Source organism: Nomascus leucogenys, chromosome 13, assembly GCF_006542625.1.
Source record: "Nomascus leucogenys isolate Asia chromosome 13, Asia_NLE_v1, whole genome shotgun sequence".
Lineage (NCBI taxonomy): Eukaryota > Metazoa > Chordata > Mammalia > Primates > Hylobatidae > Nomascus > Nomascus leucogenys.
In genome coordinates this window covers 56,332,921-56,359,162 of record NC_044393.1, presented here as the reverse complement: position 1 = coordinate 56,359,162, position 26,242 = coordinate 56,332,921, and the positions used below count along the sequence as shown (strand labels likewise).

The 26,242-nt window shown below is 37.1% G+C and overlaps 1 protein-coding gene across 1 annotated transcript in view; it reads left to right on the top strand.

Annotated features, from left to right (window-relative positions):
* Nucleotides 1-26,242, top strand: part of COG5 (component of oligomeric golgi complex 5) — a 370,238-nt gene that overhangs the window by 300,946 nt on the left and 43,050 nt on the right. The window contains exons 15-17 of the mRNA XM_003268142.3: nucleotides 7,305-7,415; nucleotides 8,890-8,952; nucleotides 17,415-17,518. Coding sequence (XP_003268190.2) covers nucleotides 7,305-7,415; nucleotides 8,890-8,952; nucleotides 17,415-17,518 — 278 coding nt within the window. The remainder of the gene's footprint in view (nucleotides 1-7,304; nucleotides 7,416-8,889; nucleotides 8,953-17,414; nucleotides 17,519-26,242) is intronic.

The following is a 26,242-nucleotide window of genomic DNA, read 5'->3' as shown; positions in this document are numbered from 1 at the left end:
ATACATATTTAAACATATAATTTTACATTTTTATAGGATAATTGACATGTTATAATAAACTAAGTGATATTTAATCATAACTCTTATATTCCTTAATCTGAACCAGGTAATCTATGATAAAAGCATTTGAAAAATAAACATGAATAAAAATTAAGGCTGAGCGCAGTGGCTCACACCTGTAATCTTTGGAATATCCCAAAGGTGACTTCTTGAGCCCAAGAGTTTGAGACCAGTGAGGGCAAAAAGTGGACCCTGTCTCTACAGAAAATTAAAAAATTAGCTGGCCATGGTGGTATATGCCTGTGGTCCCAGCTACTTGGGAAGCTGAGATGGGAGGATCACTTGATCAGGAGGTCGAGGCTGCGGTGAATCATGATCATGCCAGTGCACTTCAGCCTGCGAGACAGAGGGAGACCCTGTCTCAAAAAATAAAATAAAAATTAATTATTTTTGTCTGTGTCACAGATCAGTAGATTAAAAAGTACCTTGGTGAGATTATCTTCCCCAAATCCTTCCTTTGGTCAAGTTAACAATAACCAAAGCAGTTTATCTTGTCATATTATGTTAAATCTTTCAGAGATGGAGATTGTATCCTTTTAATGTTTATAATTTATGAAATTATATTGTATAACAATTTCTAAGTATATTCTACAAGTAAACCTTGTAGATACTTTATGGAATTCCACAGTGCCTTTTGCTAGTATTTTACTAATCTTCCTCTTTACGTAATGCTTCATACTATTTCTTTACATTTTTGCTTTTTTTTTTCCAGTCTTTTTGTGAAAGCAAACTGCTGCATAGACATATCTGCTTTCTTTTTTTACAGTTAACCGTATAACTTTAGCTACTTTCATTGTTTGTTCCATCATGTGAATTGCCTAATAGACCCAACCATTCCCTTATTCTTAGACATGTAGGGTTTTCCGATTTCTCAGTTTTTTAAATATAATCTTTGTGTATAAACTTTTCTGTATTATTTTCTTATGATACATTTTCTGGGGTTCGTTTTTGGTTTTTGTTGTTGTTTTGAGACAGGATCTGGCTCTGTCACTCAGGCTGGAGTGCAATGGCGTGATCTTGACTCACAGCAATCTCCGCCTCCTGGGCTCACACCATCCTCACACCTTAGCCTTGCAAGTAGCTGGGACCTAGAGGCGCGCACCACCACACTCAGCTAATTTTTGTATTTTTTGTAGAGATGGGATTTTGCCATGTTATACCCAGGCTGGTCTCAAACTCCTGGGCTCAAGCGATCCTCCTGCCTCAGCCTCCAAAGGGCTGGGATTATAGGTATGAGCCACCGTGTCCCGCTCCATTGTCTGGATTTCTTTTACGATATATTTCTTACAATATTTTCTTACATATATAAGGGTATGGCAATTTTGAGGCTCTTGGAATATATTGCTCCTTAGTATCTCGTGACCTAGAGGATCATTGAACTGTATATCTAAAAAACTGATATGATGTAGATCAGGAATTGCTAATAGATTTTATGCCCTGGGTCAAGTCTTAGAGATTTGTAGTCACTGCCTGGAGTGCAATGTTGAGAGACCATAACAGGGCCACAATTGATTGTTGATGTCTTCTATATGCATGGGAGTGGGCATAAATAGACCACTAGAAGTGTTTCCATAGTATCTGGAAAGTAACTTACTTACCCTTTTGTAATTTATAAGTAATCTATAATACATTATTTTGTTCTTTTTAGACATTTTTCGGAGTCATCAACTTTATAACTCCCCACAAATAATTTTTAGATTTTCTTAATAGAAACTTAAAGTTGTCATCCAACTCATCCCTTGAATTTTCAGTTTTATTTCTTTTAGTTTTAGTCCTCAAGCATGATGATTAGGGAGATTTTAGTCATTTCATCTGCAGATTAACAGTTATATAAAAACATTCTTCATGTTATTATAACTATGTAATTTATTGTTTCAGTTATCTAGTCTCATCAGTTGTTTCTCACACATTGAATTCACATGCTGTTCCTAATGAGCAGATGTACGGAATTAGAATTTCTGAAGAATATTTTGTTCAGATAATTACATTTAAAAAAATAGTGTATCTTGTCATTTGCACATAATTATTTTAATTTTTATTTAAGGATTTGTTTAGCATTTGGATTCCCTCATTCCTTGTGTGTGTGTGCACGTGCGTGTGTTTGTGTGTGTGTTTTAAAAATAAACTCATGCAACTCTTTTTGTTTCTAACATCTTTCCAGATTGTATTGGAATAGTGTAACATGATTAACCAGTAGGTACATTTCTCCTATTTTACAATGTTGAATCTCTTATTGCTCCCAATTTTCTAGTTCCCTCATTCTCAGTGCTTTACAGCCAAAGCTGTATTTTTGCACCTTGGTACAATTTTATTCATCTCAAATAAGATAGGCTTTGAAAAAACAACCATATGTAATAAGCATCTTCTACTTTGAGACGCCTTGCTGAACATGTACATGAATTAGTGATGTCAATTTTAAGGAGTTTACAGGAAATGGCTTGAGATAGTAAAGGTTAAAGTGGCTGAAGATGGGTGGAGGATTATGAAGTAGTTGAGGTGCCTACTTTATACAAGATGCTTTGTTACCACAACCCAAATGGAGCAAAACCTACTCTGTAACTCCAGGCAGCTTCACTGGCATTTGGTTCTCATTCCTAAATGCTAATCTGTTCCTTTGGTCTCTAGCCAGTACTGAGATAGACTAGAGGTTGAGGGAAGGAACCAAGCAAAGGAAAAGTGAAAAGAAAATACGAATAAGACATAGAATTGTCTGGAGATAGAAATATGTGGTATTATCATTTTTAAGGCATTTTACAGTTTACATAGCATACTTTGGTATAAACTGTATTATTAGTTCCATGTTACAGATTAAGAAATTGAAGCTACAAGTCACTCAGCTAGCAAGTGGTAGGGACAGCAGACATTCTGGGAACAGGAGTTTTCTGATTGCTTCTATTTTTTCAGGGAAATATACAGCAAAGTCATCAACTGAGAGTAAGGAGGAGGGAAGGAGGTGTCGGAGATTAGAGAAATGAGGAGAAAGCGAGGAACAATCTCCTAGGGGCTTAGGAGCATGAATGGGATATTTAACAGTATTGACAGGCAACACCAAGAACCCACCTTGGTTTAGTGATCATGATTTAAAGTCCAACCAGTGAGAAGCTCATTCAGCTTCTCACACTCAGGCATTGACTTGGTTTCACCCAGGACTAGAATTTTCCTAAGTGACCATGAATATATGTATTCTTAATACCCTGCCCCGCTTGCTCTCTGAAAACTAATGAACTCTCCAGACCCCAGTTTAAGGCCAGTATCTCCACAGTTGCACTGGATCCCATTTCCTCTCAAGATACTGCTCACTGCTGAAAAGATATCACTCACTGCTGAAATTGATTTTAATGAATCACATAATCTAATCCAGAAAGGAAGGAAGTAAAGAAATGGGTATCAGGGACTCCTGTGAGATAGAATGAGAAGGTGGTGCATTTGGGAGGTCTCAAGGGGTTACTGAATTATTGGAATTAGAATCAAAGGGACGGCCGGTGCGGTGGCTCATGCCTGTAATCCCAGCATGTTGGGAGTCTGAGGCAGGTGGATCACTTGAGGCCAGGAGTTCGAGACCAGCCTAGCTAACATGGCAAAACCCCATCTCTACTAAAAATACAAAAATTAGCCAGGCATGGTGACACATGACTGTAATCCCAGCTACCCAGGAGGCTGAGGCACAAGAATCACTTGAACCCAGTAGGTGAAGGTTGCAATGAGCCAAGAACATGCCACTGTCCTCCAGTTTGGGTGACAGAGAGCCTGTCTTAAAAAAAAAAAAAAAATCAAAGAGAAGCATAAATATATATCTACCTACTATGTACTCACAGAAATTAAAATTAAAAATAAATAAAATCAAAGGGAAATATTTGAAATGGCAGCCTGAGAGTAGCGTACTTGAACTCAGATTCGAGAGAGTTCAGTCATTATAATGGCAAGATTATAGAGTGTGACCATGGAAGAAGATAAATGAGTTGGAGTGAACAGTAAGATTGTTGAAGGAGAAGAGGACAAGGAACTGAGAGTCCGTTGTATTGGAAGGATCATCTATTTGAATATTGATTTAATCAAGAAGTACTGCAGGGTCAACAGCAATGAGCAAACCTAGTGCCCAGATCTTTGTCTCTAATTCCATTTTCCACTAAAAGGAACCAGAACTCTTTGGAGACATGGCTGATTCCAGATAAAAGTATTTCATCAATGTAAATCTGTGAAGTTGATAGCAACTGTGGTTTTGTAAGAAAATATCCTTATTAGAAAATACACACATTGAAATATTTAGGGGTAAAGGGCCATAATGTGTGTATAACTCAGAAAAAAAATTATGCACATTCCTGTATGTGACAGAGAGAATACAAATGATAAAGCAAACAGGATAAAATGTAATGATCAGTAAATCCAGATAGAGAACATACAGTATTCCTTGTACTGTTTTTATTTTTGTAACTTCCTGTAAATTTGAGATTACAGTTGCATGGGTCCACTTATACACAGATTTTTTTCAACCAAAGGCAGATCAAAAATACCATATTCACGGGATATAAAACCTGTATGTATAGAGAGCCAACTTTTCCTGTACGCAGGTTCCTCAGGGCCTACCATGGGACTTGAATATGCATGGATTTAGGTGGGGGGTGGGTGTTATGGTCCTGGAACCAATCCTCCTTGTATAATGAGGGGAGACTATATTTCCTAAAAAAAAAAAACAAACAAAACTATGACAAGAGTGGTGTTGGAGAGAGACACAAGGTCATCCACTTAGCTAGGTATTGGACTTGGACTGATTATATTCTGTGCGGTAAAATCAGGATAAGCAGCAGATTATTTACATCTCCAATCTTTTGGAAACTTACATTTTCACTTTGATATTTTTATTTTGTTCTTTGTTTTTGGCATGATGACTTTTTAGTTCTTTTATATCAATAATGTTTTGTACCCAAAACTATAACTTTTTACCTAGCTTTATAGGTCTTTTGAACTTAAGTCATCTTCTCTTAACCTTCATTTTCACAAGGTTCTCAGAGCATCAGTCGATAACCTTGGAATCCTGGGATTCTTTCTATGCTTTCTTAAAAAACAGTTTTATTAAGATATAATTCACACGTCATATAACTCACCCATTAAAGTGTACAAGTCAATGGTTTTTAGTATATTCACAGTCAATTTTAGAACATTTCATCACCCTAATAAGCAACCTCATACCAGTTAGCAGTCACTTCTCATATACCCCACTGCCCCACTGCAATTTCTAATCGACTTTTTCCCATGTAGATTTGCCTAATCTGGATATTTCATATAAATGTAACCATTTAATATGTGGCTTTTGTGGTTGGTTTTTTCACATAGAATAATGTTTTCAGAATTCAACTATGTTGTAGTATGTATCAGAACTTTATTCCTTTGTGTTGCTAAGTAATGTTCCATTGCATGGATATTCTACATTTTGTCAGTTGGTTGACATTTGGGTTGTTTCTATTTTCTTATTATTATGAATAACTGCTGCTATGAATATTTGTGTACAGATTTTTGTGTAAATATATGTTTTTATTTCTCTTATATATATGTATATCACTAGGAGTTGAACTGCTGTGTCACATGGTCACTCTGTATCTACCTTTGAGGAAAGACCAGATTGTTTCCAAGCAGCTCCTCCAATTTTACATTCCCACCAGCAACGTATGAGGGTTCAGTTTTTCTACATCCTGGGCAGCATTTGTTATTACCTGTCTTCCTCATTATAGCATCCTAGTGGGTGTGACTTGGACCTGTCTATACTTTGAAACCCCCAAAATATGATCAGTCCTCAATAATAAAGGATCTCCACCCTTTTCTAGCAGCAAGCATATCTCCTCATTAAATACTGAACACACAAAACAAATTGAAATAAAATAACATAAAAATTCTTCCCCTTTCCCATTTCTTTGTTCTTCAAAATTGATTGGAGAGAATCTCAAGAGAAGTAAGAGAGACTGGATTTTTAAAATTGTAAAGCTAGAGCTTGTAACTTTTAAATGGCCATTATAGTCAGATGTATGTTTAGCATTTGACTCCTCCTGCCCCGAGTCTCCCATACCCACTGATGCCACTCACCATGGCCACTTACACCTCCAGAGTGCCTTATTCAGGAGCCTCTCCCCCTTCTCACCTTGGCATAGAGCCCATCATTTGCTTTCTCTTGGGAGGTCAGAGCTTCTGTTAGTATTAGTTCACCACACTATTGATTAAGTTGCATTTTGTGGGCTCTTCTAAGTGCCTAAGTATTATCTTTTTAACATAGTTCTACAGGAAAATAAATATATTTTCATGCCACCACCTTAGAACACAGCTTGATTGCAATTGTGATTATCTATGTCCATGAGGAAAGTCAAAATAAATTGGAGTTGTTTAACCTGGTTATGCTTTCTATGTCCTGATCAAGTTTAATTTATCTTTAAATAATAATTGTAATAAAGGATTGAGTTAAAATCTGATCAATATGAGAATGGTTGATAAATTTTTTTCTTAAATTTGAACCATGACAGTTAGGAGATTAACTCAATAAAGCATTCCATGTCCCTTTCCCTAAAACTCATGAATTTAGAAGTAAATTAAAGGTCAAGTGTAGAAAGTTTTTAATACCACTTCTATTGATCATCTATACACATTATAATTTTGGGCTTTTTTTAATCTATAAAAAATCATAGTAATACCCTCTTTGCACGATTCATTTCATTAGTGTATTGGGATGCCTGTCAAATATACATGAGATTTAGGTTTATTTTTATTTATTTCTCTCTCTAGCCATCCCCTTTCCCCCTCCTTCCCCTCTCTCTCTTCTCTCCTTTCCTCCTCCCTTTTTTTGCGGGCTTATTTCTGAGCATTTGAATAGAAAGAGCCCAACTGGCAGTTGCCAGAAGGTATTCCTTAGGATTACTATGTTATTATATCAAAATAATAATAGCACACATGGGGCATTTGGGTCACACCTGCCTCAAGAGTCCATCAGCTGTGAAGTATTAATGGAGCTGTTCTTCCCGTGCAAGACCAATTGTGCTTCCACATCCATGGTGTTTTCCCTACACAGATTGCTGGCTTTACCTCAAGTCCAAAGCTTTAACTTGACCTGAATATATTTCCAGTTAACATTTTCTTTGTCAGAAGGGCATGAACTTCTCCCCGGTTAAAGAAATATGTGTGTGTGTGTGTGTGTGGGTGTGTGTGTGTGTGTGTGTGTGAGAATTATCATTTTGACACATTCTTTTGATATTGAATTCTTACAGCTCTCCACACAAGGAGATGCAAGTCAGGTGATTGGGCCTCTTACTGAAGGACAGAGAAGAAATGTGGCAGTAGTGAATTCATTGTATAAGTTGCACCAATCAGTAACAAAGGTAACTATTTTATTAAGGTTTTTTTACTTAATTTTAAATTCTTCTTGCCTCAAATTTGGACAGTTTACAAATTGTTATTTAGTACTTTGGAAAAGAATACAATGAAAATGTGATGATTATAAAATAAACTAAGGAGTTAACTCTTTTAAACAGTCTTTGATTCTGGCCTTCATTGTTTGTATGACTTTTTGTTTGTACATTCAGTTTAAAACACATGAACTGTAGCTCCTCAAGTTAATTAAGTTTACTGAGCAAATTATTGGAGGACAAATCATACATATTTCATACTTATTGAAACATGTAATTTGATACAGTGTGGATGGTAGTAAATTATAGCAAAGCTAATGACAATAAGAATGCTGAAGCCCTCCAACATGTCAAAAATATTCTATTAATATCTTTGCATTAAAAAGTCAGGGAGGAGCTGTATTAAAAACTGAATTTTTATAATAAAATCACTGATGACTGCTTACACATAGTTAACGTGTATTCATTTTGCTATTTTTCTACTAGGCATTTAAAAGAAATGGCTGAACCTTGTTTGTCTCCATATATTATGTCTAAGGTGAACTGTATTGTTAATTACTAAAAAAGCAACACTTTCAAGTCCATCTGTGCCTCTGGAGTAGCTTGTGCTTAATTATTCTCTATAGGTCATTTTTGAAATATTTTATAAATAGGAAGATAATAATTTAGAAGACCTGAAGAAAGCTAATGGTTAAATGATGTTCTTGAAAACTTGATTTATAGTATGAGCTTTAATATACTAGATTGTGTTTTAGAATAATTCTAGGTGACTATTACTCACTTATTTAAAGATTTTAACAAGTCCTTTTATTAATTGGGGTTTCTAAAAATGTGTATTTTACACACTAAACAAAATACATGTTAAAGAGTTATTAACAGGTAAATCTCAGAAGGGTAAAAATTATTAAAAAACACTAAATGATGTATTTTCCATTTTCTTTAATCATTACTCCAAAGCACCACAAGCAAGGAAAGATTGTGTTCTATCTAGCCTGCTTTAAATGTCTTTATTGATATTTTCAAAATTTTCATGATGTTTGTATTGATTTGTAAAAATTGAAATGCTGACATTTTTATTTTAAAGACTTGTTGGAAATCAGAGTCAGCCTAAAGACGTGAGTGAAAGAAATGTGTAAATATGGCTTTATTCTGACCTTTTCAAGTTAAAACTTTATAATTAAAACCTATGTAACACGAATAAAGGAAACCTAGCTCTTAGTATTTATTAATGTTATTTGAAGTATGTGTTTGCTTTATACACAAAATTATTTTTCAACCTATCTTAATAAATACAGATTTTTTAAATCATGTATAAGATATTACTATAAAGCAATGATAATATTGTATATATACTTTGTGGAAACAGCTTTATTATGCTATGATCAAAATTAGTATTTACAGAAATAGACTTAAGCAAAACTATAACGGGATCAAAACCTTGTTCTAGGTTGTTTCCAGTCAGAGCTCATTCCCACTGGCAGCTGAGCAAACTATAATTTCAGCTCTAAAGGTAAAAGAATTTAATCTTTGACTCTATACATCAAAGTGGTTTTAGGATTATTTGTTTTGCTGAGTGGGCAGTGTCATGTCATATTTTATAATAATTCAGAATCCTCTATATATACAAAAGTAGCATGTTGATAATTATCCTAAAGAGAATAGATAACAAGTGTGTTTATGTTTTCTAGAATTTAAAAATAGACCCTTTTGGTGTCTACAGATTGTGTTCTACTTATGACAGTTGTGTACATGGAAGCAAAAGTCCTACCTGTATTTATCTAATGGCAGTACAATCCAGTATTATTCCAGTAAAGCAGTGGTTCTCCAGCAGAATCATTTTGTCCCCTAGGTGACATTTGACAGCATCTGGAGACATTCTGGATTGTCATGACAAGGTGGAGATGCTACTGGCATCTAGTGAGTAGAAGCCAAGGATTTTGCTGAACATCTTGCAATGCATAGGACAATACCCACCCCTCTCTCATAATAGAATTTCCCAGTCCAAAATGTCAGTAATGCCAAGGTTGAGAAACCCTACTTTAAACTGAGGCATAAAACCAGAATATTTTCTTATTTTTTATATACAAACATTAAGTATGCCTTCTTTCTATTATTTAGGGAATTTCATAAAAAATAATGGTATGAGATTCAGAGCCATATGTAGTTGACAGTATCTCTTTTAAAAACAAGCATATTATCAACAGTACTAGAGGGGCACATTTTGAAATATTACTACAACCCTTCAAGTTATGTATTTGTATTGCCACTTTATATATCTTAGAAATAATATCTTGCTCAAAGTCATATCGCTGGTAAATGCAGACCTCATTAACTCTAAAGAGTTATGTCTACTACACCTTGCCACCATCATTCCTTTATTTGCGAAATATTTATTTAGTACTTGGTGAGTAAGTAACTAAGGCCATAAAGCATAGACTCTGGAGCCAAACTACCTGTATATGAATCCTATCTGAGCTATTTAACCAGCTATATGACCTCAAACAAGTAAATAAGCTCTCTCTTGCCTTAGTTTCTGCATCTATAAAATGGTACAATAAACCTACACAAAAGTAATAAATTTCAACTATTAGATTGGATTTACATCTCTAAGGGAGAGTTTTAAAATTGAGATGAAAGTCTACAAGTAAACCCTATGGAGAAACACATATTTAGAGAAAAGAGGAAACAAGGAAAAAACAATCAGAAGAAGGAAGAAAATTAGGAGAATACTGTGTCACAAATCCTAAAGGGGAAGGGAGCTTCTAAAGTCAAATGCTTTAGAATTTACAGGGAATGAGGATTTAACAGGCACCAAAATGTAAGGACACTAAATTCATATATGAATGGATTTGATTCATTGAGGGTAAGAGAAGGAGACAGTCTATTTTCCCCCAATGTATTAAAAGTATACTTGTATGTTTTCTCTATATCCCTTTTTCCCCCAATGTGCTTTAAAATATTTTTCCATAATAAAATAATTGTTTTTAGTAAGGTTGGCGTACGTATTGATGATCATAAAATCAGGTCAATACAACAAATCTTAAAATCTTAACATTCTTGGTTCCAGACAGGGAATGGATACTCTTCTATAATTCCACATTTTTTTCTTCTAGCAGTAACTATCAAACATTTTTTGATAACTACCCAAAATAAGTATATATTACTTTGTGCCCTCATACATAATACATAAGCATTTATAAATATATACATACATATGTAATTGCATAAAGTGTACTTCTATACACATTTATAATTGATACAGAAGTTTCACAAAATAATACTTATCCTTATTTTGTGTACGCATTCTAATATTTTCTATGCTAGTCTATTACTTTTTAAAACATTACGATAGTGACCCACTGAATTGATTTTTTTGACCTCTAATGGTCAGACACAACCCATAGTTTCAGAAGGTCCATTCTCTGGATTAAGACAGAGTGCCTTCACTTTGATGATAAAAATCACTTGGAGAGTTAAAAATAGAAATTACTCAGACTGTATTTCAGTATAGGGTAGTTTCTCTGAATCTTTATTTTTAACAGATAACAAAGATTATTCTTTTAATATATTAGCTGGAGTCAGTGCAGGGAAAATTGCCCTAATCTTGTGCTGCAGCCGTGACTCTGAGGTTTGCTTACCAGGACCAGTGCTGTGTGTAGCTGAGTCTGTACTTTGCTAAGGCATACCAATTTTGCCTTTATGAACTGGATAACAGAAGACTAGCAATAAGTACAAGGCCCTCCTGCAGTGGCCTCATCAGTTAGAGACTTCATTGCTCATATTAATACACTCAGTGAAAGTTTTAACTTTGCTATTTAAGTCTTACAAAAAACTGTTATGACTTATTAAGTAAAAGGTAAAAAAAAAAACCCGACTTGGAATAAAAAGGAATGTTGAATTTCATAAAATTGTTGGAAATTTAATAAGTCACTTTGAATTCAAGGTAGAAAGTTATGATGTATAAATGCCTGCAGCCCAAACCAGAAATCTGCTTGATTTTATTTGATAGAGAAGATATTAAACATACTTTTTTTTTTTTTATACTTTAGGTTTTAGGGTACATGTGCACAATGTGCAGGTTTGTTACATATGTGTCCATGTGCCATGTTGATTTCCTGCACCCATTAACTCGTCGTTTAACATTAGGTATATCTCCTAATGCTATCCCTCCCCCTTCCCCCAACCCCACAACAGTCCCCGGAGTGTGATGTTCCCCTTCCTGTGTCCATGAGTTCTCATTGTTCAACTCCCACCTATGAGTGAGAACATGTTTAACTTACTGAAAAATATAGATATAGACATATAACAGTCCTTTCTTCTCTACCTTGAGATTTTATCCAAAATTAAATGTTATTTTAGGCTTGAGGTTCATCATTATGTATTCTTTTTTCATTTATTCAAAAATATTTATTGTCTGTCATATGCAAGGTATTAGTGATACACAGTGAAAGTCACAATAAAGTCCTTTCCCATGTAGGGCTTTTATTGTAGTGAGGAGCCCAGTGGCGACAAGTGCTATGATGAAAAATAGGGCACAGTAAAGGATAGAGAGTGGGGATGGAAGGAAAGTGCTATTTTATATAGGCCTTTCCAATCAAGAGACATTTTAGCAAAAATCTGAAGGAACTGAAGGAGTGAGCCAAGCAGCCATCTGGGGCAAGTGTTCCAGGAATAGATCCCTGAATTGGACAGGCTTGTAATAGTCACAGAACAGCCAGGAGGCCAGAGTGACTGGAGCAGAGTGAGTGAGAGTAAAGGAGCAGGAGTGAAGTTGGAGAGCGAGCAGAGCAGGGTTTGGGTGGAGAGCAGATGCAGAGTCTCCATCATCACATATTCTAAGCATTGTCTAATATGTCATGAATGACATAATTAATATTGAGTATACATTTAGAGTTATTTCATTGTAACCACCATAGCTATATAAGTACCGTTTAAACCCCTTGGTCCAGTAATTCTGATCCATTTTTTACTGAGATTTGTCTTGTGCAGATAGTGATTACATTGCCAAATTTATATATGGCAATGCTTCTTTCTCCCTTTTTGTGTGGGTTTGATGTTCTATATAAAGGAATATTCCAGATTGCTGAGGCTCCAATATTTTTGTAATTTTAACTATTTTAGGTAAATCTTTTTAAAATGTATAACATATTTCCCTGCTTTGTAAAGAGCATAGGAAATATAATCTAATCTCCTTTCTCAGTTTCCTTGTTAGTTGTTAGTTTCTACCCATCCTTGAAATGAAGGCATTCCCCAAGATGCTCTCTTCTCTTCCTATTTCATATTTTTCCTAAGTGGGAAACCTCACCCAGCAATAAAGTTTTCTGTGTAAACCACCATATCTTATGCAAATAGAGATTTTTATTTCTTACTTTCTGATCTTTATGCCTGTTTTTCCATGCCTTGTTTCACTGTCCAGGATCTGCAGTACAGTGTTGAATAGAACTGGTAAGAATGGACCTCATTTACTTGTTTCTGACCTGGGGGTAAAGCATTCAGTATTTTACTGTTTTAAGTATAGTATTAGCTATAGGTTAATGATATAATTATGTTAGCTGTAGGTTTTTGATAGAAGGCCTTTGTCAGACTAAACAAGTTCCCTTCTATTCTTAGTTTTCTATTTTTTATTATAAATGGTGTTGAGTTTCATTAAATAGCTTTTTCTGCATCTATTGAAATAATCATGTGGCTCTACTCTTTTATTCTGCTAATGAAGTATATTATAGTAATTTATTTTCAAATATCAAACCAACCTTAGTCATGATGTATTACCCTTTTTATGTATTCCTGGATAGTTAATGTATCCTTTTACGTAGTCCTGGATACTGGTTTACTTAATTTTTGTTAAGGATGCTTACTTACGTCTATATTCATAAGGAATATTGTCATAAAATTTTCTATGTCTTTATTTGGTTTTGGTAGCAAGTTAATACTGGCTTCACTGAGTTTGAAAGTGTTTCCTCCTCTTCTGTTTCCTAAAAGAGTTTGTGTAGAATTTGTTTTTGTTTTTTTTTTTCCCCTCAAGTGTTTAGTAGAATTCACCAGTGAAGCTATCTAGGCCTGCAGTTTTCTCTGTAGAAAGGCTTATAACTACACCTTAATTCATTTAATAGAGAAAGGGCTATTTGTATTATCTATTCTTCTTGAATGAGCTTTGATACTTTGTGACGTTGAAGGTATTTGTCTACTCATCTTAGTTATCTAATTTGTCAGAATAGTCTCTGTAATACTTACTATCCTTTTGTGACTTATTTGTTTAAAGACAGGGTTCCACTGTGCTGCCCAGGCTGGAATGCAGTGGATATTCACTGGCACAATTATGGTGTGCTACAGCCTTGAACTCCTGGGCTCGAGGGATCCTTCTGCCTGAGCCTTTGAAGTGGCTGGGACTAAAGGGATAAACCACTGTGCTGAGCTCACTTAACTATCTTTTTGATGTGTTTAGGACCTGTAAGAATAACCTCTTTTTCATTTTTGATATTGTTGATTTGTGTTCTCTTCCTGTTTTTTTCTCGATCAATCTAGCTAGGAGTTTAGCAACTGTGTTAATCTTTTCAGTGAAACAACTTTTAGCTTTATGAGTTTTCTATTTCATTGATTTCTGCTTTTATCTTTTTTTATTTTCTACTTTTTGCCAGTTTCAAGACTTTCCGTTTATCTTTGGATTTGTGAGTTTTCTTTGCTATTTTTTAAGATTTATTTGAGACTTTACATCGTTGATTTTAGACCATTTTCCCCACAAATAAGCATTTAACGTTGTAAATTTTCCACTAAGCACTGCAATTTTTCTGTGTTATGCTTGTGTCTTCATTCAGTTTGAAATATTTTTCTAATTTCCTTTGTGATTTCTTATTTGGGTCATGGATTATTTAGAAATGTGTTTTTAAAATGTCTAATTACTTTTGGGTTCTGCATATATCTTGTTACTGATTTCTAATTTAATTCTGATAACAGAATTAAATGTTGATGGTTTTACCTTTTTTTAAGTAAAAGCAAGTTTATTAAGAAAAGAAACAAAAGAATGGATACTTCATAGGCAGAGCAGCCAAATGATGATTTTTAATGATTATTTTAAATCATCATTTAAAATCTGATGAGTTTAAATTAAATTTTATCTTGTGCGTGTGATGGCAAAGAACACTCCTAATTTTCTTTTGCCAGAAATGTATTTCACTTTCATCTTTGAAGGATATTTATACAGAAAATAGAAATATGGGCTTGAAAGATGTTTTTCTCTTAACACTTAAAATATGTTCCACTGTTTTCTGGCCTCTATGCTTTCTGATAAGAAGACATTACTTATTAAAATTAGTTCCCTTGTATGTAATCTTCTTTTTTTTTTTTTGGCTAGTTGCAAGATTTTCCGTTTATCTTTGGTTTTCAGCAGTTTATGATGTGCCTAGGCATAGTTCTCATCAAAATTATCCTGTTTGGGATCTGCTGATTTTCCTCAATCTGTAAATTCATGCTTTTTATTATTTTGAGAAGTGTGAGGACTTTTCCCCTGCCCAAGTAGTTTTGCTGCCTCATTCTCTCTCTGCCCCATTATTTTCTTTTCTTACAGGACTCCAGTTACCAGTATATTAGACATTTTGCAGTTGTTTCTTAGGTTTAATTATTTTTTAGTATTTTTTCTCTTCTCCAGAGAGATTTCTATTAATTCTGTCTTCAGGTTCATTGACTCTTTCCTCGGTCATCTCTACGTATAATTCTTCTACTAAGCCTATCCAGTCAATTTTACAATTTCAGCTACTATAATTTTTAAGCTTAAATATACCTTTTTTTTTTTTTACATTTTCATTCACTCTACTGAGATTTCCTATTATTTTATTTATTGTGAGCGTATTTTTCCTTGCCTCATTGCGGTTCTTGCCTGATAATTCTAGAGTCTGGTTCATCTCAGGGTTAGCATCTCTTGATTGTCTTTTCCCCTGAGAATTGATAAAATTTCCTAGCATTTTATATGTGTAGTAATTTTGAATAAATCCTGAACACTGTGAATGTTATGTTGTGTAGAACCAGGATTTTGGTTTTTTTTTTTTTTTTTTTTTCATTTCTTATAAGCATGTTAGTGATTTTGCTTTACAGGCAGTTAGCTTGGTTATACTCAAACTGTGTACTGTCATACCTTCAGTTGGCCACACCTCAATCAGTTCACTTCTTTAAGCCTCAACTGCAAGCCACATTTAGTTTGCTCTGCACATGCATTGTTGATAGTTAGCTGAAGACTCGTCCCGAGTTTAAACATAAAATTAGGCGGTCTTCTCAGGCTCTCTCCTTTTCAAGCTCCCTCTCTCACTCTCCAGCAGCTCTGTACCACTGCCATGGCCTTATAGTTGTACTCCTTTTTGTAGTCTAATTTATCCAGTTTACTATCCAACATGGTTTTTCCTAAATCCAAATCATTAACCACATTTTGTGTATTGCTTAAAACCCATCATTGGTTTCCTGGTACCTTTAGGATAAATTCCTAACTTGTTAGTAACCTATATAAAGTACACCTCTTGCTGCCTCGGTCTCTTCCAGGCACTTATACTCCATATGCGCTGAATGTCTTGTGGTTTCCCAAGTGCCTCAGCTTTCCCAAACTCCTGTGCTTGGGAATCCAAAACTTTTTGAGTGTCAACATGATGCTCAAAGGAAGGTGCTCACTGGACCTTTTCAGATTTTGGATTTTGGGTTACTCAACCTGCATAATGTTTTAACTATTCTCACTAGACTCTGAGCTCCTGTATGGAGGGCAAACATGTACACACACACACGCACACACACACATGCCTACAATCCTGTACATTGTCTGTTTATTTTTAGCAGAGATTAAGGGTTATAAATTAGGAATTTAATGATTAAAGGTCCTATATTTTACCTTTCCTCATTGATTTTGATCATTTGTATGAGCCAAAACTGTCTTCATTATATTTCATTATCTTTGAAGTGTGTATAATATATTTACATTTTTGATTTTACGTGTTTTGAGCCTCAGTCATTATTTTCACACTAAAAGCCCATAACTAAGACCTAGGATTTTACATCAAGTAAATGATGATTTATACGTCCCTGTTGAACAGTTTCCCAACCATGGCACTATCAACATTTTGAGCTGGGTAATTCTTTGTTATAGGGGCTGTTCTGTATTCCGTAAGATGTTTAGCAGCATCTTTGTCCTCTACCTACTAGATGCTAGTAACAAACTTGTACCCCCATCCCCAACTGTGACAATGAAAAATGTCTTTAAGCAATACCAAATGTTTCCTGGGGAACAAAACTGCCCACAGTTGAGAATCACTGCTGTAGAACTCTCAACTGAAACCTAATTCATGAAATGCCCAACTGTTGTGCCCTATTAGAAACATTGTACTGGAGCCTACTTGAGGGTAGAAGGTGGGAGCAGGGGAAAGAGCAGAAAAAAATAACTATTGGGTACTAGGTTTAGTGCCTGGGTGACGAAATAATCTATACTACAAATCCCCATGACACAACAAACTCCTGTATAATAAATCTGCACATGTACCCTTGAACCTAATAGTTAAAAAAAAAAAAAGAATCAATGTCTGTTTATTATATTCACTCTGGTTAAAAGCATATGATGTTGTTCCAATTCTTAATTACTTTTGGTCTTGCCTAACTCTTTTGTGAAACTTAAATGTGTTCATTTGACCTTTACCTTATTAGTGGAACTACCGTCTTCTTGCATATGCCTTCCTTTTTTCATGGGCTTATTTAACCACTGAACCTTTTGGAAAAAATAAGAAGAGTGGGGGTGTTGAAATTTGTTAGTGCCATGTTCCACATATTTTAAGCTTTAAAAATCATTACCGACAGTGGTTAGGGAGAGGAGCAGACTTCTGTTAACTTAGTCTGCATTTGATATAATATGAAAACTGTTAGTCACGGTGTTTCTCACATCTCAAATTTCTTTGGGTTGTTTTTCTTTAATCTTGCCTCTTCTTTATCTTTCCTTTTTTTTTTTTTCAGGCTATTCATGCTCTTATGGAAAATGCTGTGCAACCCTTACTCACTTCTGTGGGAGATGCTATAGAGGCCATAATCATCACCATGCATCAAGAAGACTTTTCTGGGTAATTACTTTTAACCAAATTTTTACTAACTTTTACTGCCTTTGTTTTGTATTCCCACCTCTATGCGTACTCCCTAAGCTGCCCCCCTGCCATCCAGGGCCTTGTTCCTTTTGTGATGGCATTATTTTTCAGCCCCCTTCATTACCCATTGTGAGCGCCATTCACAGATTAAAATTTTTCAGTTCTCATTTTCATCACTTCTCTCCTCTTTTTAAAAACTTTCTTTATGAACAGTATCACATTACATGTGCATACATTTCTTTCTTATTGAAACACAAAATGAGTCTGTGGGACTTAGCCAGGTACTTCAGGACTTTTGGTAGTTTTTACCCTCTTCCCTTCCCAAGCTTGTCTTTTTCCTTCTCACAAATACCCTCTACTTCAGCCCCTTTGTTACCCCTTGGCATAGGCATGGTATTCCTTGTGTAAAATGCCCTGCCTCTGCCACTGTGCTAGTCCAAATCCTGCTTTGGCTCTTGGCAAGCTCCAGCCCAACCTCCTCCAAGATTGATTTTTCTTGCTTGGAGGTTATGTGACAATCTAATCTGCTCACATCACACCTAGCCACAAACACTGTGGTGCTATTCCAAATCTGTTTCATGTGTGTCTTGCTCATCCATGTCATAGGTATCCTGAGAATAACAATCATAGTTCCTAATCCAATATTTACAGAAATCTTTTAAAATAGAGTAAAATGGTTTTAGTTCAGTGTATTAGAAAACTATGGAGCATTTAGAATAGTTATTTGCAAATGCTTGCTGTGATTTTTAAAAAACTTAACCACATTAAAGCTAAACACTCAAATATTAATATGTAGATATATATTTTATATTCCCAAGTTCATAGTTATTATTTTTGAGCAGTCCTGTTTCTCTTTACATTCTTGTTTGAAAGAATATCTGTTTTATGAAATTTCCCTCTACTAGTTTAGCTATTTATAGAAAAATAGATTATTTCGCTGTCCTCTACTTTTTCAAATTATTATTTCATTTACAAAGTTTCTTTTTTTATTTTTTTTTAACTTTTATATTAGGTTTGGGGGCACATGTGAAGGGTTGTTACATAGGTAAACACGTGTCATGGAGATTTGTTGTACATATTATTTCATCACCCAGGTATTAAGCCCAGTACCCTGTAGTTATCATTTCTGCTCCTCTCCCTCTTCCCACCCTCCCCCATCAAGTAGACCCCAGTGTCTGTTGTTTCCTTCTTTGTGTTCATAAGTTCTCATTATTTAGCTCCTACTTATAAGTGAGAACATGTAGTATTTCTTTTTCTGTTCCTGCTATAGGTTGCTGAGGATAATAGCATCCAGCTCCATCCATGTTCCCATAAAAGACATGATCCTGTTATTTTTATGGCTGCATAGTATTCCGTGGTGTATATCTACCACAGTTTCTTTATCCAGTATGTCATTGATGGGCATTTAGGTTGATTCCATGCCTTTAATATTGTGAATAGTGCTGTGATGAACATGCGCATGCATATGTTTTTATGGTAGAATGATTTATATTCCTCTGGATATATACCCGGTAATGGGATTGCTGGGTCAAATGGTAGTTCTGCTTTTAGCCCTTTGAGGAATCACCATACTGCTTTCCACAATGGTTGAACTAATTTACACTCCCACCACAGCGTATAAGTGTTCCCTTTTCTCTGCAACCTCACCAGCATCTTATTTTTTTGGCTTTTTAATGATAGCCATTCTGACTGGTGTGAGATGGTATCTCATTGTGGTTTTGATTTGCATTTCTGTAATGATTAGTGGTGTTGAGCATTTTTTCATGTGATTGCTGGCTGCATGTATGTCTTTGTCTTCTTTTGAGAAGTGTCTGTTCATGTCTTTTGCCCACTTTTTAATGGGGTTGTTTGTTTTTCCCTTGTGAATTTGTTTAAGTTCCTTATGGATTCTGGATCTTAGACCTTTGTCAGATGCATAGTTTGCAAATATTTTCTCCCTTTTTGTAGATTGTCTGTTTACTCTGTTGATAATTTCTTTTGCTGTGCAGAAGCTCTTAGGTTTAATTAGATCCCGCTTGGCAATTTTGGCTTTTATTGCGATTGCTTCTGGTGTCTTTGTCATGAAATCTTTGCCTGTTCCTTTGTTCAGGATAGTATTGCCTAGGTTGTCTTCCAGGATTTTTATAGTTTTGGGTTTTACATGTAAGTATTTAATGCATCTTGAGTTGATTTTTATGTATGGTGTAAGGAAGAGGTCCAGTTTCAATCTTCTCTGTGTGACTAGCCAGTTAGCCCAGCACCATTTCTTGAATAGGAAATCTTTTCCCCACTGCTTGCTTTTGTCAGCATTGTCCAAGATCACATGGTCACAGATGTGCGACCTTATTTCTGGGCTTTCTATTCTGTTCCATTGGTCTATGTGCCTGTTTTTGTACCAGTACCATTCTGTTTTGGTTATGGTAGCCTTGTAGTTTAGTTTGAAGTCAGGTAACATGATGTCTCCAGCTTTCTTCTTTTAGCTTAGGATTGCCTTGGCTATTCGGGCTCTTTTTTGGTCCCATATGAATTTTAAAATAGTTTGCTTTTAGTTCTGTGAAGAATATCGTTGGTAGTTTGATAGGAATAGCATTGAATCTGAAGATTGCTTTGGGCAGTATAGCCATTGTAATGATACTGATTCTTCCTATCCATGAGCATGGGATGTTCTTCCATTTGTTTGTGTCTTCTCTGATTTCTTTGAGCAGTGTTTTGTAGTTCTCATTGTAGAGATCTTTTACCTCCCTGGTTACCTGTATTCCTGGATGTTTTATTCTTTTTTGACAATTATGAATGGGATTGCCTTTCTGATTTGGCTTTCAGTTTGGCTGTTGGTGACATATAGGAATGCTAGTGATTTTAGTACATTGATTTTGTATCCTGCAACTTTGCTGAAGTTGTTTATCAGCTGAAGGAGCTTTGGGGCCAAGGCTATGGGGTTTTCTAGATATAGAATCATGTCGTCTGCAAACAGAGATAGCTTAACTTCTTCTCTTCCTATTTAGATGCTCTTTATTTCTTCCTCTTGCCTGGTTGCTCTGGCTAGGACCTCCAATACTGTGTTGAATAGAAGTGGTGAGAGAGGGCATCCTTTTCTTGTGCTGGTTTTCAAGGGGAATGCTTCCAGCTTTGGCCCATTCAGTGTAATGTTGGCTGTGGATTTGTCATGGATGGCGCTTATTATTTTGAGGTATGTTCCTTTGATACCTAATTTATTGAGAATTTTTAACATGAAGAAGTGTTAAATTTTATCAGAAGCCTTTTCTGGGTCTATTGAGATAATCATGTGGTTTTTGCCTTTAGCTCTGTTGATGTGATGAATCACATTTACTGATTTGCATATGTTGAACCAATCTTGTGTCCCAGGGATGAAGCCTACTCAATTGGCCTGAAGTTTTCTTTTTTTGCTGTGTCTCTGCCAAGTTTTGGTATCAAGATGATGCTGGCCTCATAGAATGAGGGTTGGGGAGGAGCCCCTCTTCCTCCATTTTTTGGAATAGTTTCTGTAGGAATGGTACCAGCTCTTCTTTGTAAATATGGTAAAATTTGGCTGTGAATCCATCAGGCCTCAGACTTTTTTTAGTTAGTCAGCAATTCGTTACTGATTCAATCTCAGAACTCATTATTAGTCTGTTCAGGGAATCAGTTTCTTCCTGGCTCGGTCTTGGGAGGGTGTATGTGTCCAGGAATGTATCCATCTCTTCTAGGTTTTCTACTTTTTGTGTTTAGAGGTGTTCATAGTGGTTTCTGATTTTTTTTTTTTCCTATGGGGTCAGTAGTACCTCATCTCTAATTGTGTTTATTTGATATTCTCTCTTTTCTTCTTTATTAGTCTAGCTAATGGCCTATTTTATTAATTTTTTTCAAAAAGCCTACTCCTGGATCCATTGATCTTCTGAATGGTTTTCATGTCTCTATTTTCCTCAGTTCAGCTCTGATTTCTGTTACATCTCATCTTCTGCTAACTTTGTTGATTTCTTCATGCTTTTCTAATTCTTTAAGTTGTAAAGTTAGGTTGTTAATTTGAGATTTTTTGGCTTTTTGATGTCAGCATTTAATGCTATGAATTTTCCTCTTAACACTGCCTTAGCTGTGTCCCAGAGATTGTGATGTGTTGTATCATTGTTCTTGTTATTTTCAAAGAACTTTTTTTTTTTTTTTTTTTGAGACGGAGTCTTGCTGTGTCGCCCACACTGGAGTGCAGTGGCGTGATCTTGGCTCACTGCTGCCTCCACCTCCTGGGTTCAAGCGATTCTCCTGCCTCAGCCTCCTGAATAGCTGGGATTACAGGCCCACACCACCCCTACCCCAGCTTATCTTTGTATTTTTTTTAGTAGAGACAGGGCTTTGCCATGTTGGCCAGGCTGGTCTCCAACTCCTAACCTCAAGGGATCCAGCTGCCTCAGCCTCCGTAAGTGCTGGGATTACAGGCATGAGCCACCACGCCCAGCCCAAAGAACTTGTTGACTTCTGCCTTAATTTCATGTATTTACCCAAAAGTCATTCAGGAGCAAGTTGTTTAATTTCCATGGTTTTGAGCAATTTTCATAGTCTTGACTTCTATTTTTGTTGTATTGTGGTCTGAGAGTGTGTTTGGTATGATTGATGTAATTTTACATTTGTTGAGGATTGTTTTATGTTCAATTATGAGGTCAGTTTAGTGTATGTGACATGTGGCGATGAGAAGAATGTGTATTCTGTTGTTCTGGGATGGAGAGTTCTGTAAAGGTCTATCAGTTGCATTTGGTCCACTGTTGCGTTTAGGTCCTGGATATCTTTGTTAATTTTCTTCCTTGATGATCTGTCTAATACTGTCAGTGGAGTGTTGAAGTCTCCCACCGTTATTGTATGGGAGTCTTTGAAAGTTTTTGAGATTTTTTTTTTTTTTTTTTTTTTGAGAGAGTCTCGCTCTGTCCCCCAGGCTGGAGTGCAGTGGCGTGATCTCGGCTCACTGCAAGCTCTACCTCCTGGGTGCACGCCATTCTCCTGCCTCAGCCTCCTGAGTAGCTAGGACTACAGGCGCCCGCCACCGTGCCCGGCTAATATTTTGTATTTTTAGTAGAGACGGGGTTTCACCATGTTAGCCAGGAGGGTCTCGATCTCCTGACCTTGTGATTCACCTGTCTCGGCCTCCCAAGGGGCTGGGACTATAGGCGTGAACTACCGCGCCTGGCCGAGATTCTTTGAAGGTGTCTAGGAACTTGCTTTACGAATCTGGGTGCTCCTGTGTTGGGTCCATATATATATAAGATTGTTAAATCTTGTTGAATTGAACCCTTACCATTATGTAATGCCCTTCTTTGTCTTTTTTGATGTTTGTTGGTTTGAAATTTGTTTTGTCTGAAATTAGGACCTTTGCTTTTTTCTGTTTTTCATTTGCTTGGTATATTTTCCTCCATCCCTTTATTTGGAGCCTGTGAGTGTCATTACATATGAGATGGGTTTCTAGGGTGATCTCAGTGTTCCTTCCCCAAATTGGAGGCAGCAGAGGAAGGGATCTTAGTAGTGGTTGTGGCCAAGGGTCGTTTGCTTGTCTCCTGGGGGCTCCATCCCAGACAGATGCATGTTAGCACTCACTCACTGCAATCAGCCCAGTGGGGGAGGGTCTAAGCTGTAGGCCTAGCAGGGAGTGTCTATGCTGTGGGCCCAAGCCAGGGGTTCTCCTGGTGACAAGCAGTGGGGTGAGGGGCAGGGGGACCTGTGGGAGGCAGACTGGTTTCCTCTCCTTGGGTTGACTGCAGCTTGTTGGAGGTGTGGATAAGGTACTTATGGTCTTTGCTCCTTCATTAATCCAAGGGTGACAAGAGCAGTTCCATTACAGGGGCAGTGGCAAAGAGGCTCTCAGCTGCCGCTGGAGGCTCTGCCCTTGGAGTTGCCAAGTTGCTACTGGCTTGATAGCTCTGGCTGGGGATGGCTGGAGGCCCAGGCCTGCCCGGTGAAGAGATATGGGAACAGGTACCCATGTAACAGTCTGGCCACTTTTCTGTAGAGCTGCTGCAGTATGCTTGGGGCCCACTCCAGTCCCTGGTAGACTCAGATTTTCCAGTGCTTGGAGTTACCACCGGTGAAAGCACTTTTCTGGGCAGTGGGGGTTCCCCTGGCTCTGTTTTGCTCCCGGGTGAGCCGTTGTTCTGTTTTGCTTTTCTTCATTCTCTGTCGGTCAGCTTGTTTCCTTGATTAGTCCCTGAGTACCTGGATGTTTCAGTTGAAGGTGTCTGTTCCTCTCCTTGAGACCTTTGCACACTAGCTGCTTCTAATTGGCCATATTGACCTCTCCCACAAGGGAAATGTGGGAAATGTCAAAAGATCAATCTAGGCTGGGCACAGTGGCTTATGCCCGTAATTCCAGCACTTTGAGAGGCTGAGGGGGGCATACTGCTTGAGCTCAGGAATTCGGGACCAGCCTAGGCAACATGGCAAAACCCTGTCTCTACAAAAAATACAAAAATTAGCTGGGTGTGGTGGTGTGCATCCGTAGTTCCAGCTATTTGGGGAACTAAGGCAAGGGGATGGTTTCAGGCTGAAGGAATTGAGGCGGCAGTGAGCCGTAATCGTGCCATTTCACTCCGGCACAGATGACAAAGTAAGACCCTGTTTCAAAAAAGGAAAGATCAGTCTCTATTTTAAAAAAATATATGAAGCATAGGCTGGGCGCGGTGGCTCATGCCTGTAATCCCAGCACTTTTGGGAGGCAGAGGCGGGCGGATCACAAGGTCAGGAGATCGAGACCATCCTGGCTAACACGGTGAAACCCCGTCTCTACCAAAAATACAAAAGAAAAATTAGCCGGGTGTGGTGGCGGACGCCTGTAGTCCCAGCTACTCGGGAGGCTGAGGCAGGAGAATGGCGTGAACCCAGGAGGCAGAGCTTGCAGTGATCCCAGATCACGCCACTGCACTCCAGCATGGGCGACAGAGTGAGACTCTGTCTCAAAAAAAATGGCCGGGCGCGGTGGCTCACGCCTGTAATCCCAGCACTTTGGGAGGCCGAGGCGGGTGGATCACGAGGTCAGGAGATCGAGACCCTCCTGGCTAACACAGTGAAACCCCGTCTCTACTAAAAATACAAAAAAAGAAAATTAGCCAGGCGTGGTGGCAGGCGCCTGTAGTCCTAGCTACTCAGGAGGCTGAGGCAGGAGAATGGCGTGAACCCGGGAGGCGGAGCTTGCAGTGAGCCCAGATCACGCCACTGCACTCCAGCCTGGGCGATAGAGCGAGACTCTGTCTCAAAAGAAAAAATAAAATAAAATAAATATAAATAAATAAATATATATATAAATAAATAAATATAGCACAGAAGGGTAAAGTGAATTCTACCAAAAAAAAAAAAATACTGTATTTGGAACTCAGTATGACATAGGACTATACAACTGCTGATTACCAATATTTGAGGTGAAATGGTTTTTGTTCAAAAGTGATCTGAAGTGTCCCAGTTAGATCAATCATGAATGCCTCTCAGAAGGGAGCCAAAACAAGCTGATTTTTGAAGGCTTATTCTATAATAACAGTGGTCACATACTTTTAATTTAATTGGTGAGCTGCCACTAGTGCCTATAGATAACACATTAGACATTAACAGCTGAAAGTTAGTTCCCAAATAGATATGTTTTTACTAATTTGCTTAAATACTAGTGAGCCAAACTGTTTCTTCAACTGATAGGTTGCCATGAGTATGAAGCATTATTTTAAGGTGCCTAACATTGTCCTTATTTTTTTTCCCAGTTGCTTTGGTGACTCCATTTCAGCTCAGTGTATACAACAGTCATTTGAGATTCATATGTACAGCAGTCAGTTGAGATTCCAGTGAAAATTATTCATATATAGCAGTACAGGCATATGGAGCACTGCTGCTTTTATTTAAAGTATTGCCCCCATGGCAGTAATTTTCCTACTTTGTAGAATCTTGTGATTAGTAATTCTGTAATGTCATGTCATTTCATATATATATGGCTTATGTGAAATATGAGGTGGAGTTGGATTAGTCAAGAAGCAGGAATTGCCTTTATTTTAGGGCCAGCCCCCAGGTATAACAATTAGAAAAACAGTAGTGAAAACCTGACCCTTCAAGCCCTCCACACCTATTCCTAGGTAAAAGGAATAAAGTTTACCTTCAAGTCCAACTTATATGTAGTGGGGTTATAGACTCCCTTGCTATTTAAAGAGTAATCATGGGCTGGGCATGGTGGCTCATGCCTGTAATCCGAGCACTTTCGGAGGCCGAGGCAGGCAGATCACTTGAGGTCAGGAGTTCGAGAGCAGCCTGGCCAACATGGTGAAACCCTGTCTCTACTAAAAATACAAAAATTAGCCCGACGTGGTGGCAGGCAGCTATAATCCAAGCTACTGGGGAGGCTGAGTCAGGAGAACCGCTTGAACCCTGGAGGCAGAGGTTGCAGTGAGCCGAGATCGAGCCACTGCACTCCGTCCAGCCTGAGTGACAGAGTAAGATCCTATCTCAAATAAATAAATAAATAAATAAGTAAGTAAAGAGTAATCATCAACATGGTTTCTTGGTATTTGAAATTTATTTTAAAAGACTGATGTGTTTCTTTCCAAATTAGACAAAGTTTAAAATGTAAATATCTGATTGACATAGAACATTGATTAAAAGTGTTGCAGTCAATGTAAAGTGACTCATATCTGATTACAGTTTTGAGTAGGGAAAGGAAGGCAGTGAAAGAACTCTACATTACTGAAGTGATAGATGAGCCCCTTTGTGGAAGGGAGA